This window comes from Cheilinus undulatus, linkage group 9, assembly GCF_018320785.1.
Source record: "Cheilinus undulatus linkage group 9, ASM1832078v1, whole genome shotgun sequence".
Classification (NCBI taxonomy): domain Eukaryota; kingdom Metazoa; phylum Chordata; class Actinopteri; order Labriformes; family Labridae; genus Cheilinus; species Cheilinus undulatus.
This window is the reverse complement of record NC_054873.1, coordinates 41,480,631-41,495,761: the sequence shown is the minus strand read 5'-3', so window position 1 is coordinate 41,495,761 and position 15,131 is coordinate 41,480,631. Positions and strand designations below refer to the sequence as shown.

The 15,131-nt window shown below is 37.0% G+C and overlaps 1 protein-coding gene across 1 annotated transcript in view; it reads left to right on the top strand.

Moving 5' to 3' along the window:
- Positions 1–4,939: 4,939 nt before the first annotated feature.
- hydin (HYDIN axonemal central pair apparatus protein) overlaps positions 4,940–15,131 on the top strand; it is a 106,916-nt gene continuing 96,724 nt past the window's right edge. Inside the window, exons 1-8 of the mRNA XM_041795196.1 lie at positions 4,940–5,066; positions 5,164–5,219; positions 5,437–5,556; positions 6,857–6,982; positions 10,034–10,153; positions 10,459–10,593; positions 11,569–11,768; positions 13,162–13,286. Coding sequence (XP_041651130.1) covers positions 4,940–5,066; positions 5,164–5,219; positions 5,437–5,556; positions 6,857–6,982; positions 10,034–10,153; positions 10,459–10,593; positions 11,569–11,768; positions 13,162–13,286 — 1,009 coding nt within the window. The remainder of the gene's footprint in view (positions 5,067–5,163; positions 5,220–5,436; positions 5,557–6,856; positions 6,983–10,033; positions 10,154–10,458; positions 10,594–11,568; positions 11,769–13,161; positions 13,287–15,131) is intronic.

The following is a 15,131-nucleotide window of genomic DNA, read 5'->3' as shown; positions in this document are numbered from 1 at the left end:
GGACTCTTTCATTTTCAGTGACCTCTCCATGTTTTACCATTTTGAACAGGAATGAGGAATTTCAAACTGAATTCACCTTTTTGTACCCAAATTTGAGCCGGCTCACTGGGCCTCTCTGAGAAGTCAGAAATGAATCAAGCATAACATTCAACCACTAAAACCAATTTTTCTGTTCAGGAATGTAAGTCAATAACTATAATCTGACATATTAATCAAGAAATATTAATGTGCTTTACTATTTTTTCAGTTTTTCTGTAAATCAGTACATTTGAAAGTTCATGGATAACAATAATAATTATATTTTAGCATTAAAAATATCATTTGGGTTAAAGAGCTTCTACATATTGGTGTATTAACCATTGCAGAAACATAAAAAATGATTTTTTTAAAATTTCCAATGCTGTTAATTTAGGGCAGTTGTGGCATAAACCTTACTTTGGATGGTGGTCTAATAAATTTGTTAAGCACTGTATGTTATAAACAAATACATATGTATATAGCAGTTTTGGTATTTGGAAAAATGCAGGCTAAAGTTTGGAAAAAAATCAACATTCGGAAAATCTGCAAAAATCCCAAATCCTGTGCCCCTATTTGCCTTAAACACAGCACTCCAAGGAAACTTTGCAGTATGTTGTTGGTTGGTTACTCCCTCCGTCTCATGACTCTCTTTCCCACTCTCTCTGAGACACACAGACAGTAACAACCCCCCAACACACACACAAAGACTGTTGAACAATTCAATGTGATGACTAATGGGTTAGGAAGAGAGAATGAATGGTAGAGGAGAGAAAGCAAACCAGCAGATGTTGCTGACTAGAGAGAACAATAAAGTGATATTGTATCCCAACACCTGATCACATAAAGTCTAGAAATGTTTATGATTTATAGCAGTAGTGTTGTAATTACACATTAGCAGACTCATTAACAGACTTTATGACTTTATTTTAATAAGGCTGGAGTACAATGAGGTCATTTCGTCAATGTTTATATGGTTTCAGGTTCTTCAGTATGTTAAGGAAGTTTACATCCTACAGAAAAAATTACAAATGGTCATTGAAATGTCAATGCTGATGAAATTATTATAGTCTCAAACAAACTTTTTTTTTTTTTTTAGAAAATAATGGGTAGCTCTTTATTTTAGTGAGCACTAATTTAATTTTAAACGCTAACCCTAACCTTTACCCTTGTAATATTGTGACAATTCTCTGAAAATTCCGTACTATTTTACCAAGTCATTTCTAAGAAATAAGACTGTGTTTTCTATATGGTTGGCTTAATAATTCCCAGGTAATTTCTTTATTTTTCCTGAATTATTTTCAAGTTTTCCAGGGTAAGGGTTAGGAGGCTAGCTTAGGAAAGATACAATGACCCTCCTGTCTGGGCCGTTGCCTGGTCGGTTTGGAATAGAAGGCCAAAGGAATTGCTTAGGAAACTCCTGCCCATTATTACCCATACATTCACACAGGTTACTGGCAGGAAAAGGATGAGTTAAGTAGAAATTCAGGGATGAGTATCCATCACCAGGGAGTCTGCAGTACTGAAAGGAGGGAATATGGTAGTTCATCCAGTGTTCATTGTAGTTGTATTGTTTTGAATGGTTTTTAATTTGGATTGTACAGCACTATTTTACACTATTTTACTGCACTTAATTCTATTCTTTCTGTAATTACATACCTTAGGTCAGCAAATGATATTCAGCAATTGTAATAGTTCTGTCATATTTACATTGACATATATGCTGTTTTATGTGCACTGTTCTGATGAAATATACCAGTTAAATGAAAAGATACCTGTCCAATCATCATGATCACACTCAGTCAAGAGGGACAAAAATAAGTGTATTCTCAGTGTTTAAAATGAAACTTAGTGTTGGTAGCCTTGCTGTCATGTCGGTACCCCATGTACGGAGGCTGTTGCCCTCAAAGATAGGCCCAGGTTCACATCCAGGCTGTGGTCCTGCTACGGCACCATTCCCCACTTCCTCTCTCTTTCCCCAGTTTCTCACTCTGTCTACTTTCCTATCTAATTAAGGCACAAAAGTCCAAATATTAATCTAAAAAAAAAAGAAACTTCAAAATTCCTGCCCAGTCATCTAGGTCACTGAGCTTTCAGATCTGTTTAGTAAGACCAATTGCCCTCAAAATGACCCCTTTACACATACACAGTGCTCAATTAGCAGGGCTTTGAAGATACCTGTGAGTGCAAGAGAACTGGGAAACAACACTTGCCTTTGAGAAATATCTTACGTTTGCCTCAGAAACACTTTGTTAGAGCTAATATACAATGTTGTTGCTGCAGCTTGAAGGAATTCTCACAGTAGAGTGGTTAACTTTCATCTCAGTAAATGGAAATCTTAGACTTTCTGCATGGTTACTATAACTCACTTCCAGTGAGACTGGCCAAGACAAGCTTTATAAATGAGTCTGTCTCTCTAACTCAGCATCAGAAAATGATAGATATCAGTGAAGAGGGACATAAATCACACAAAAGCAGACTCATTTTTGTCAATTAGATTATACATCATCCACCTATCAAAAAACTTGTGGGTGTATAAAACTTGACAAAGTATAATTGACAGTTACTTTGCAGATCAAATAACAACTATTGTGACTAGCCTTCAAAATAAAATCTTCCATAGATGAACTACAAATAAAAATACATTATTTACTTTAAACAACCATCGAATCAATTTGCAGGTTAATAATTTTTAGTCTGAATATTTTTAAACCTTTTTTTCTCAAAATAAACTGAACTCAATTGCAATAGTTCTTGAAATGAACAGAGCTGTGAAACGGTATCCCCCCCGTCTTATTTTTTGCATATATGTCACACTTAAATGTTTGAGATCATCAATTATTCTGATATTAGATGAGGATAACCAGAGAAAATAACAAATACAGTTTCTAAATAATGATTTATCAACAGAAAAAAAAGCTGACCAAACTGGCCCTATGTGAAGAATAAATTAGCTGTGGTTAAACACATTTTTCTGGAAAGCTAAACTCAATTTCACAGCCCCACCCAGGCCCAGGAAAGCCGGTCTACAAAAATGACTCCAAAAGACTCACCAGTGACTCATCCAGGAGGTCACACAAGAACCCAGAACAACATCTTTAGACCTGCAGGCCTCACTTGACTCAGTTAAGGTCAGTGTTCATGATTCAACAATAATGAAGAGACTAGGCAATAATGGCATTCATGGGAGAGTTCCAAGGCCAAAACCACTGAAAAGAAAAGAACACAAAGGCTCACATTTGCCAAAAACAATCTTGATGATCCCCAAGACTTTTGGGAAAATATCCTGTTGACTGATGAGACTAAAGTTAAGCTTTTATGACAGTGTGCGCCCCATTTCATCGGGCATAAAACTAACACAGCCTTTCATCATAAGAACATCACACCAACAGTCAAACATGATGATGGTAGTGTAAGGGTCTGGGGCTGCTTTGGTGCTTCAGGATCTGGAAGGCTTGCTGTAGTTGGAGGAACCATGAATTCTGCTCTGTACCAGAGGAGACAGTCTGGCCATGAGTCATGATCTGTAGCTTAAGTACTTGAGTTATGCAGAAGGACAATGACCCAAAACAAATCTATTACATTTTCACATTTAATTTCAGCACACACAGTGCATTCAGAAAGTATTCAGCCCCCCTAAACTTTTTTACATTTTACATTTTATGTTGCAGCTTGATGCTACACTGTTTTTTTCTCTTACTAATCTATACCTAATTGCCCATCAAGACAAAGTGAAACATAATTTTGGAAATCTTGGCAAATTTGTTTGGGCCCCAATATTACATTGACACAAGTATTCTGACCCTTTGCAATAAAACTTGAAATTTAGCTCAGGTTCCTGCCATTTCTCTCAAACACTGCTGAGAAAGGCACACACCTTTCTATAGAAGCTTTGGGGAAGGCTACAAAAAAACATCTGCTGCACTGAAGGTGTCCAAGAGCACAGTGGCCTCCATATTCTCAAAAGGAAGAAATCTGTCACAACCAGGACTCCTCCAAGAGCAGGTTGCCCAGGAAACTGAGTTACTGGGGGAGGATGGCTTTTGGAAGAGAGGTGACCAAGAACCTGATGGTCACTCTGACTGAGCTCCACAGATCCTGTGGAGGATAGGACAACAAATCACTGCTGCCCTCCACTGATCTTGCCATTATGGCAGGACGTTTTGACTAAGCCCAACAGCTGGTTCCTTTTTTTTTCTAATTTAAGTGAACCATAAAAGCAAATAAAAGAGAATATAAGAACAGATTCAATAAAACAGGAATAAACCACTTTTATTAAAGCACTGTCCTCATTAAAATTCAGAAGCTTGCAATAAAAATACAATCTTTAAGCCTGAACAAGCCCCAAAAGTTTAATGACTATTCCTGAAAATTCCTCGCCAAATTTTAAAACAAATTTCCAAATGCATCCCCCCAAATTCCATGAAAATGATGGAAAATTCCCCAGGACAACCAGACAGTCTCCCTAAAGATTTACATGAAGTCATACAAATTTCAAAGAACACCCACTAAATTTCCAGTCAAATCACCAATAATGTTTTAATTTATTTGTTTAACTTGTTTTAACTGAATAACCTAAAAATGTCAGCCCCCCCCCTGAACATTCATACAAATTCTCTAAAATGCTACTGCTTTGTAGGAGCGCAAACATTATGTCATATCGTGCAGGTTTTTAGTAGGTACAGCTGGAGAAACAGTTGAATATAATGACAATACTCCAGTCATAGTCTGGTGAAGGTAAGGAACTATTTTAGCAATAAGTTATCAGCCATGACTGCGATTTAACTTAAATTGAGCGGTCTAAAAATAAAAGAACAGTGCTATCATTCGTAACAAGAGAAAGCAACTCGTTTCCCTTTTTGCTCCCTAATAAAAAAAACCTATTCCCGTTTTTAAACATTTTTTTTCTGGCCGTTTGCCCGAAATGAAGCACAACGTTTCTACTGTGGAGCTATGGTGTACAACTGGCCAACCAGAAAACAGTTTACTGAGAGGTCGTTGTGTGGGTTACCGTAGCAACGACCAACAAACTAAGTGGACCAGCCTTACTAGTAAGTTTGGTATAGCGTTACGTAGCTTAAACCCCCTGATTTTTGTCGACGGAGAGGTAACTTTTTCTTTATTTTTTGTTGTTTATGTGTAATACAGCGCGATTACACGAAGTGACCCCATCTGGCCTGTCCAATCTAAACTTAAAACACGCAGTGAGTGGGTGGTTTCTCTGAAAGTATCACGCCAACGGTTTGCTAACGGTTGTTTGCTAGAGTCATCCTCGCTCAGCGTTAGCCAAACATTAAGGCAGTTCATCGTATTTGATAATCGTGTTCATTATATAATGGACACTCAAGTGGCCATTATTCATCCATTTGGCTTCTTAATGAAAACCCCCTCCTCATTATCTCTTGTGTTCTTTCTTTGCAGGTTGACTTTATTCAAACTGGATCCAAAATGACAACCGTTCAGGTTCCCCCGCGAAAAAAGAGGCTAAAGTCTCTGCCCTGCAACCTTAAATTTACTGTGAAGGAGGAAGCGCCACGAAGGGTAAGTATAAGACAATACATGAATGTTAAGTAGGCCTACATCTCACCAATGTTCTGCTATTCCACAGGGTATACATAGTTATCTTCTATCATGGGCTTTAACACGGACTTAGAAGTATTCAGCAGAAATTAATTAGATGTAACTGGGTTTTCCCATGAATTAACTGAAGTCAGATTCCCTGCCCTGAGTTTTGGACATTGTCCCAAGCTTTTAAAGCTGCTTCAAATGACAGATTGTACTAATAATTACCTTGGCTTCTTAAAGGGAGCAAAAATCAATATGTGACTGCAGTGTTTTTTGCAGTGACATCAGCTCAGCAATTTAGGCATTTTCTCTCTTCTTGGATGCTTGTTTAGATTAGGGGACAAGAGCAGGAGGTACTTGACTTACCTCAAATTTTCCCTGACCAAAATGAGATTTACATGCTGCTAATTGCTACTAACCCACTGTCTGCATAGAAAAAGAAACACAAGTGCATTGCATATTCCTGTAGTCACTGATGGTAAAAACATAGACTTTATTTCTATCAGAATTGTTTTCCAATCACAGAAGGGTTTCTATAATCTACATTTTTCTATGCATGAAATAAACTGAATAAATAGATACTTGCCATGTATTCAGTGAACCATTTTATTCCAAAGCTAAATGATCTGCCTTTTATGAGCGTTATGTCCAGATTTCTTCTTATGACAAAAAAGAGTGCATTTTAAGAAAACACACAATGCAAAGAAAAGTCCCATCATTTAACAGCTGTCTTCTAAAAAGAACAATGTTCACCCAAGCAACTTTGTTGTCTCTGAATAATAGAACAGAGTCTATTCTTAATACACACATGACTGGCAGCTATTGAATATTGCATATACAGTAACTCCCTCTCCTACATTATTTATTAAGATTTTAAGCCAAAATCCTTCTCTGACCTAAACTTGAAATAGGCTAAGTGCTGTAAGATGTTTTGGGCATGCTGATAAAGAGGTGCCAGAGGATTGTGAGGATAGAATATAAACCACAAAATGTTGCAGTTCGGCATCACTGAAAGTGGGAATGTTAATAATGTTTGAGTACATGAAATCAGCTCGAGGAAATGTTCTTGATGCTAGTGCCTGAGCATGTGTGTCAAAGCTGACAGCTTTAGTCCCCAGTGTTGCTGACAGCCCTTATGCTCATTATCTTTTCTGCATTTCTCCATCAGTGATAACAGTTTTGTTTGATGTGTTGCCACACTGCTGCTGATTCAAGAGACAGGAATCAGTTTATCTGTGCAGTTAACACAATTACCCGTGCCTTTGTGTTTTTGCAGGTGACTCCATCTGTTTATACCCAGGAGATGTTACGGTCTACAGAGGAGTGCCAACATAATACAAAGGAGGTGCAACCACCCCGTATCCTAGAACTGTTTGACATGAGCAAGACAACACATCACAAAGTAAATACCAGAAAATATTTTTACACCTCAACAGGACTTGCTTTTACTATGCACAATTCTGACCTTTAGCCTGAACCCTGGCTTTGGAGACAAGAAACAGATTAAAGATGGTTTCAGACAGCACAGGGTCAATAAGCGGGTATGGAGCTAGTAGTAACTAGAATGATGAATCCTGTTAACCATGTCCTTGTGTTATATGAGTCTGAGGCTGAGATAAATGTGACGGACGACAGCATACAGTAAGAAATAAATACTGGCGGAAGTTTGGCACCATCATTTCTATCTGCAGACAAGCCTCAGCTGTTGACTTTCATCTTTATTAGAAGAGAACCCTGGGGAATCCACTATAAGATTTGTGTTTAAAAAAATCCTACATTTGATTCTGACAGCCTGTCTGCTTGCTAAGATTTCAAACCATATTATACACATAAGGCATTAAAATACTACTTTTGCAACTTCTTCTCAGAGATACTTGTACTATAACTTTTGAGCATATGCATGCAAAATGCAGGCTTAAGGCCAAGTCAGGTTTGACTGTGAATTGAACAGTACGAATAAGTGACTACATAAAATAAATAAAATAATATGGTGGACTTTCTAGAAAGGTCAATGAGACCTGCATACAGGGCATGGGCTGTCTGCTAAGGTCATTTAGATTGTACCAAAGCTTCTTCTTCTTAGTCAGCAGGCACTAATTTATGGGCAGAGGGCAGCCAATGTGAATGAATGCTCTGTACTTTTAAAGTCAGAATTTGATGCTTGGAGCAACAATGGCATCAAAAGTTTTAGATTAATAAATGCAGCCTCAGCATACTTTGGAAGGCTTATTTTTGCATGTCATCCTGTTCACATTTTTTGTTGACCTGTCAGATATGCAAATGTAAGCCCCTGTTATAGGCCAATACAGGTGATAAGTGCTTACAATGACCAGCAGCATCCTTTTACATCATCCTGAAAGTCTCAGTCATACATTCTCTCAAGTAAAGTCTAGTGTTATTCAGTGCTGCACAGTTAGTCTAATCACAATTGCAATCCCAATGTCAGGCTGTGCAATTATGTAATCTCATAAAAGGCTCTACTGAGTAGTACTTTAAAGGTTTAAAAAAAATGCCTAAAGATGTGACACCACTGCACTTTGTAGAAGTACCTTTACTTACAAACAAAGGGAAATACTTCTATTTTTTTTGGAAAATATAGGTTCTTTTAAAATTAGTACTATATAAACATCAGGTTTTATATGTTTGTGAAATATACCATTCAAAACTACTGTGCTTTTTCCTTGATAACTAAGTAAGGAGGCTCATGGTATTTATGTTTTGTATTATCACAGTTGCAAATCACAGTTTGTCCAGTATAATCCTAATTGTGCAGCACCACTTTGATGATATCTTATATAATGATATCTTTGTAACTGAAGAACGTAATGTGAAGATTGAATTTCTTACCATTCATTACAGAACAGCCAGTTAGCATAGCATTACATAAAAACTATATCAGTCAATCAACCAATCATTCAATAATTCAATTAATTCATCTTTGTTTGCATAACACCAGTCCATAACTGAAGTTAGCTCAAGACAATTGAGAAGGCATGTTTAGACACCACCAATAATAATAATAATAATAATAATAACAATAATAATAATAGAAAGGGAAAGCCTTCATTTGACTCTGCTTGAACAAAAAAATCTACCATTAGCAAAGCTAAAGCATATAATTCCAAATGTTTAATATTTTTTGGTCTATTGTTGAAAAAAAAAAATTTGTTATGACCTTATTACAGTCTAGAAGTAACTTTAAGGTGTAACATAATATGTTGTTAAAATTACCAAAAACTTAAATTGGATACAAGAGGAAAAGTTTACTAACAAAGAATAAAACAAAGGAACATCCACCTAAAGATGGAAGTTATGACTTCAGAGAATCCAAAGGCCATATTAACAGACAAAAACTCCTTACAATAAAAGAAAGAACCTTACCTGCCTGCACCAAAAATAACGACATTTCTGAACTCCTTGTCTAACCGCATAACAGGAGAGAACACAGTCTAACAGAGATGGCAGAGATCCGCTACACTTGCTCTTGAACTTATTCAAAGAGTTTCACCTTACTCAAATTTTACATACAAAAACAGAACAAAGCTTACATCATACATAAGCTTAAAACCACACGGCTCAGGAGCAGAGTGAGAGAGAGTGAAGTTCTGTCTTGGGAATCCATTATAGTTGCTTAGATGAACCTGACCAGCCTTAGCTGCTGCAGATTCCTGAGGTGTGGCAGAATGAAGTGGGGGAGTTGTGACAGACCTGGAACACATGCAGTGTGATAGAAAGCCCAATACAAAAACACAGGATTCAGTCTGTAACAGACTGCCTATCCAGAGGCAGTAACATCATTCTACTTTGTATCATATGCCAGACTATTTTCTGGCCATTTTAAAATAGCCACCCTATTCTTGGCAAGACAACAAAACAAAATGATTTACCAGATTTCATTTTAGTAATAAACACTGTACATTTTATTGAAACACAAAGAATAGTCTTTTATTGTTTTTTTTTTTTTTTTACAACAGATAAAACAGCATTCTTAAAGAATATGCTGTCGTTTACTCCAAATCCTTTCAATTTTATGATCATGCTTATTTACTACCTATGAAGAACAAGACTAGGTTAAAAGTTAGTATATGGCTGACCATAACAATTTGGGATGACTGTTGATATACTAGATGGGAGAGGAGTAGCTCCGCCTACTCCCCAAAACAAGGTATCCACAGTGCTATAGACAGAGCATGGTGTCAGCAGAGGTCCACTATGCTTCATGAACCACCAATTAGATGTCGCTACACCTCCACTGATGCAACTCTGTATGGCTCTGAAAGTAAAGACAGGCAGGCAGTCACATACAGATCCATGTGTAGGGCGGCTGACCCTGGCAGTCACACAAAAAATATACTTGCAAAACAATAGTAACTGCTCTGTGTTTTGAAAAGGGTGCAAATTTTGGAAAGATATACACAGCCTGATAATTGTTCATTCTATTTGTGTTCATCAGATGTCCTCGGTGGGCATGGATCAGCCACTTTTCCAGCCGTTCCCATCAAAGTTGGTCTTCCAGAATTTTACTCCTGCACAAACTTACAAATTACCTTTAGTTCTCATCAACAATGACAAGGTATGTGTATATGTGATGGACAAAAATAGAAAATAATGATTAACAACATGACAAAACAGAAAAAGTTTAGTGGCTGTGTGTTTCTGTGTGTGTGCCACTGGGTGTGGGTTGTGTGCGCGGGGAGCAGAATGATCGGAAAAGGTCAGGGGGGATTGAAGGAGATTTATCACTGCAAGCTGTACAGACACTATCAAGTAATAATGAATAAATCATCATCTGTGTTTTTGCCAGGCTTTCTCTTTCTTGCTACATAAGGTTTGCAGTTTTCTTTGGTTTTTGTTATCATATATATTTTTATTGCCAAGGTTCCAAGAAAAGTGAAGGTGGAGCTGCAGGGTTCAGAGTATTTCCATGTGGTTGGTCCAGAGGATGCCAGGAGAAGTGTTGCACCAGGATTGTCTGCTACTTTTACTGTTCTCTTCACCCCACAGGAAAACAAGGTACTGAGGACAGAGAGGAGTCTAACTGCTCCACAGAATAATCACAAAATAAAAGCTAGATTCAGAATGCACAGTGAAGTATCAAGGTAACCTGCACTTACGAGGCTTGTATGGAATTTAGATTAGATGATTAGATAAAGATGTAATCAGACCTATAGGAAAGCAGTGCAAAGGGCGTGGGTAAGAATGTGAAACTAGAAGGATAATGATTTGGATAAGCACCAAAGAAAATTGTACTGCTGCACAAATGTGTAGATTAAAGAAAATATTTGAAAGCTGTAACAGAAAAAAACATCAAAACAGAAGCTTCTAGCATTCATAGTTTGTGCACAAATCTATGGTCATGGTTAAAGCCAGATGGTTTAGGGTCATGGGTCAGGCATTATGTTTCACCAGTACATCCTTTTGTCATCTCTTTTACTGATATTATCAGTGAAAGTGAAACTTGAGAAGGACAGGCCAACATGAAATGTAGCAACATTAGATTAAAGGTAACACAATCCCTAAGAAGGGCCTTGTCTGTATTCACCACTCTTACTAGTTTTTAACCTTGCTTTTAATTTGCTTAACCTTGTGTGTGACTGTATGTATTTGAGAAACAAAGTAAGGACAGTCTTAAAGTTCTGATTTTGAGGTGCTATTAATTACAGCCTTTTTATCCAGCAACACAGCTCAGTGAAAAAAATATTAGCTACATACCTGCTGCATGTTAGCATGCTTTGTCATTTTGAAACCACTGACGCCAGCATTTAGCTGGAAGCATAATTTTTTTCTGGGTACAGAATCACACAGCTGATCTGTAGCCCATCACTAATTTTTCTTATCGCAGTTAATGACTTTTAAGAATCTGAATGTGCTTGAGTCTCTGCTGTTTTTTTAGGACAGGCAATTGAACCAACTTCATCTAACAATACATGAATAACATATGGTACATGCAAGTTGAGTGTCCTGCATTTTCTTTACTCATCTATCTAGGATTACTGCCACAATCTAGTTTGTGTGACGGAGAGAGAGCAGTTTGAGGTCCCTATCCACGCCATTGGGCCACGTGCCATACTAGACTTTCGGGATGAGTTCCATTTACCTATCTGTCCTGTTAAAACCTCCACGCAGAGGACTCACTTTGTCCGCAACATAGGAAACAGTGAGGCCAAGTTCACTCTTCATACACAGAGGTAAGAGTGAGTACATGTTGGTATATTGTTAAAGTGATTTCAGTCTTTTTACTGTTTAAGAGAATACTAATCCCAAGGATCATTATTGCGTATCCAATTGATAATCCATTATGTACAATACCATAGATTACAGTTAGGGCTGACAGGGTTAATGTGCTAATCACAATGAAATTAGGATTAGAAATGATTCCAACATTAAATTTTGTAAATTATTAATATGGTATTTTGTGCACTAGAGTTAAACTACCAAGTAAGGGCACAAACTGGATGCTGCTCATCCTAGCATCTTGCTGCTCTCACACTGATGAAAAATAAGGACATCAGCGTTCATTTGAATGTCTCTTACACATTAGGACATCAAATTTATGGTTCTCTTTAGCTATAGAGGCCATGTGTTGATGTCACATCCAGCGTCTTCAGACAGGCCGAGAGGCAAAAAAATTCAGAAACACAACTGCTACTCAATTACAGAGTAATATCTACTAAAATTAAAGATAGTTAGTCTTGACAGGAATCCATATTGGTAATGAAAGACACAGTGGACTGTGGACGATGATAATGTGGCCATAAATTGAGTTTCCTGTTATTTATATGGACCTGATTTAGGTACACAAAGAAGAGCCTGAAGACACCCACAGCTTTGTTCATAATTGATGATCATGAAACTGATACAAAGCTTCAGGTCATTTGTTTCTTCATATTTCAGTGATTCATTTACTTCTCTTAACTTAAAAACAATAGAGAACGGTTCCTTGAGAAAATCACTTGCATAATTGTTAACCTTGACAGTTTTCATTTCATCGAGAAAGCAACTACACTGAGAACTCCTGAAAAGTGTTAAAGCTGTCACAGGAAAAGGAGATCATGGGATGTCAGTGAGTCATTTTGTACATGCACTCCTGCATATATGTTAGTGCATAAAAATGCTGCATACTGCTTTGTGGAAGTTAGGCACTTTTTAAGTTGTTTCCTTCCTTTAAGTCATGGTTTCAGACCACACTGATGTAGCAGCAGAGCACTCAGTTAAATCATAAAAGTGAAAATTTTACTGTCAAATACTTTTGCATTCCTTTGATTCACAAATCAAAAAGCCGATTGAAATTCTTTCACACTGTTGCTATGGAACAATGTTACGAAATCTAAAATAATACATTTTTAAACATGCAATTACAAGAATTAATCATGAATAGCTATCAAAATTCAGATCCTCTGGTGGTGATTAAAAATGCGCCATTTAACAGCCCTTATTACAGTTAAGTTGATCAAACGGTTTGGTTCTTAAAACAGCTACCAAAAATAAAAATTTGTGCCATAGATTTTGTGAAACACCAAGCCAAAAGATGTTTGTTTTTCTTTTTCACTGTGTAAAACTGTACATCATACTATCTTTTAGGCCTTTCACAGTGACGCCCTCCTCTGGAACTCTTGAAGTAGGACAGGGCATGCTGGTAACTGTGGATTTCAATCCAGTGGCTGTAGGAGAATACAGCCAGGACCTGATTCTGCACTACCACACTGGTGAGATTCAATCTATGAATGAATGAATAATTAAAATGCACATAGAACAATAGATGAAACAAAATATATGTAAAAGTAACTTAAATAAAAATACAAATAGAAAGTGCTGAACAAACCATGGACTCTGATAATTTAAATGGAACATATCATTTCAAAAAGCTGGTTTCACCTGTACAGTCACATGATTTCTTTGTTTTCCTGAGTTGTAGTGTTATATTTATAGATGCCCTACTCTGCATATCCATTTTTTTAATAATAGTGACTTTGATGCTTACCTAAATGCCTTAAAAGACAGGTGGTGTGTTTTCTGATGCCTTTGTGCTTATTTGTTGGAACAAATTTCAACAATCTATCTTGTCATCTGTGAGATACGTATTTCCCTATTTGCAAGTAGAAATATACGTTGGCTTTCCATACAAGAATTGCAGTTCTCCCACGAGACACATATATTTCATGATTTCCCTTTCTCTTATTTCATGTGGCTTCATGAAATTAAGTACCCATATAACCTTCGTTTTTTCTTGATAACACATAAACATCAACCCACACAGTCGGATCTTAAACTGCAAAAGAAATAAAAGGGAGGAGATGGAAGATGGGAGCAAATATTTCTACACAAATTGTTTGCATAATCAGCAGTGTCAAATGGAGTGTAACGAAAAGGATGAATGTGTTTACTGTAATCACTGAGGTAAACACTTTAATGAGATTCTCTTTCAGCAGTAATGTTGACCCTTAAGCAGAAATGGACTGCTAAACATGGGACACCAGTGGAACAAGAGTACACATACACTCAAACTGGCATACACAGTTTAGGCTAGGGTTTTAAAAAAATCATTGATTAAAAGTCATACTGTGGTCATATGAGGATTTTTTCCTCTCTTATGGTATTATCACATGTGTATATAACTTTATTTCCATTACATACATTGCTCGAATCATTGTTTTCCATCCGGAGACCTATCTGAATCAGCCCAGCACAGATGGATTCTCCCCTTTAGTTGGTCCAATTAGCAGCGCATTGCCTCCTCTCTAATTGTCTGTTTTTTGCTGCATTATGTAAACCTGAAACATTGTGTGTGTGTGTTATTTTGCTCCCATATGGCTGGTTTTAAATTCAGGATGATCATTTGACCTTGGATGTAGCGGATGAGAAGTTACTAATGAGGTACTTTGGGGTTTGTGTGGGTATCTCTGTGTTTGTGTCCGCTTGTGGCCATGGAGTAAAAGGTGACATAAGTAATAGTAATGAGAGAAGAATCTATAACATCCTCAGAGACTTGAAAAGTAACTTGGTGAGGAGGTGGCTTATGATGGCTGTGGGGTATAAAATTCGCTGCTTTGCTGCCTCTTTCCTCTCCTCTCCACTCCTTTCCTCTCTTCTCCTCTCCTCCCTACTGTGTTAACATTGCATTTTTAAATTTAACAGGAATGTCAAACCATAAAAATGGATTGTTTGCTAATCTCAGAATTGCTTTAGTTAATTGCAATTAATCACATCATTTTATCAAATTTTAAGGTTCCACTCTTTTCCCTTCAAACCTTTTTTTGTATTATTTTGGATTTTCCTACCATCTTATACTAAGTGTAGTTGACTTCCTCTTTGGATACAGACCTGCTTTTATGGGTGAGTCAAAGATTTTAACTTGAACTTAGTCAGAAAAAGGAACTTGTCATGGATTGAAATGAAATAAAGAGAGAGTAAAAAGGACAATATGTGATATCACAAGGTGAAAATGACTTTTGACTTGTCTACTGAGCTGTCTGTGAGTTTTAAAGTGAATGAGACATTAAGGAGTAGTGGTGGATTTATTTTACATCACTGTGGTTGCACAGGATTAAAAA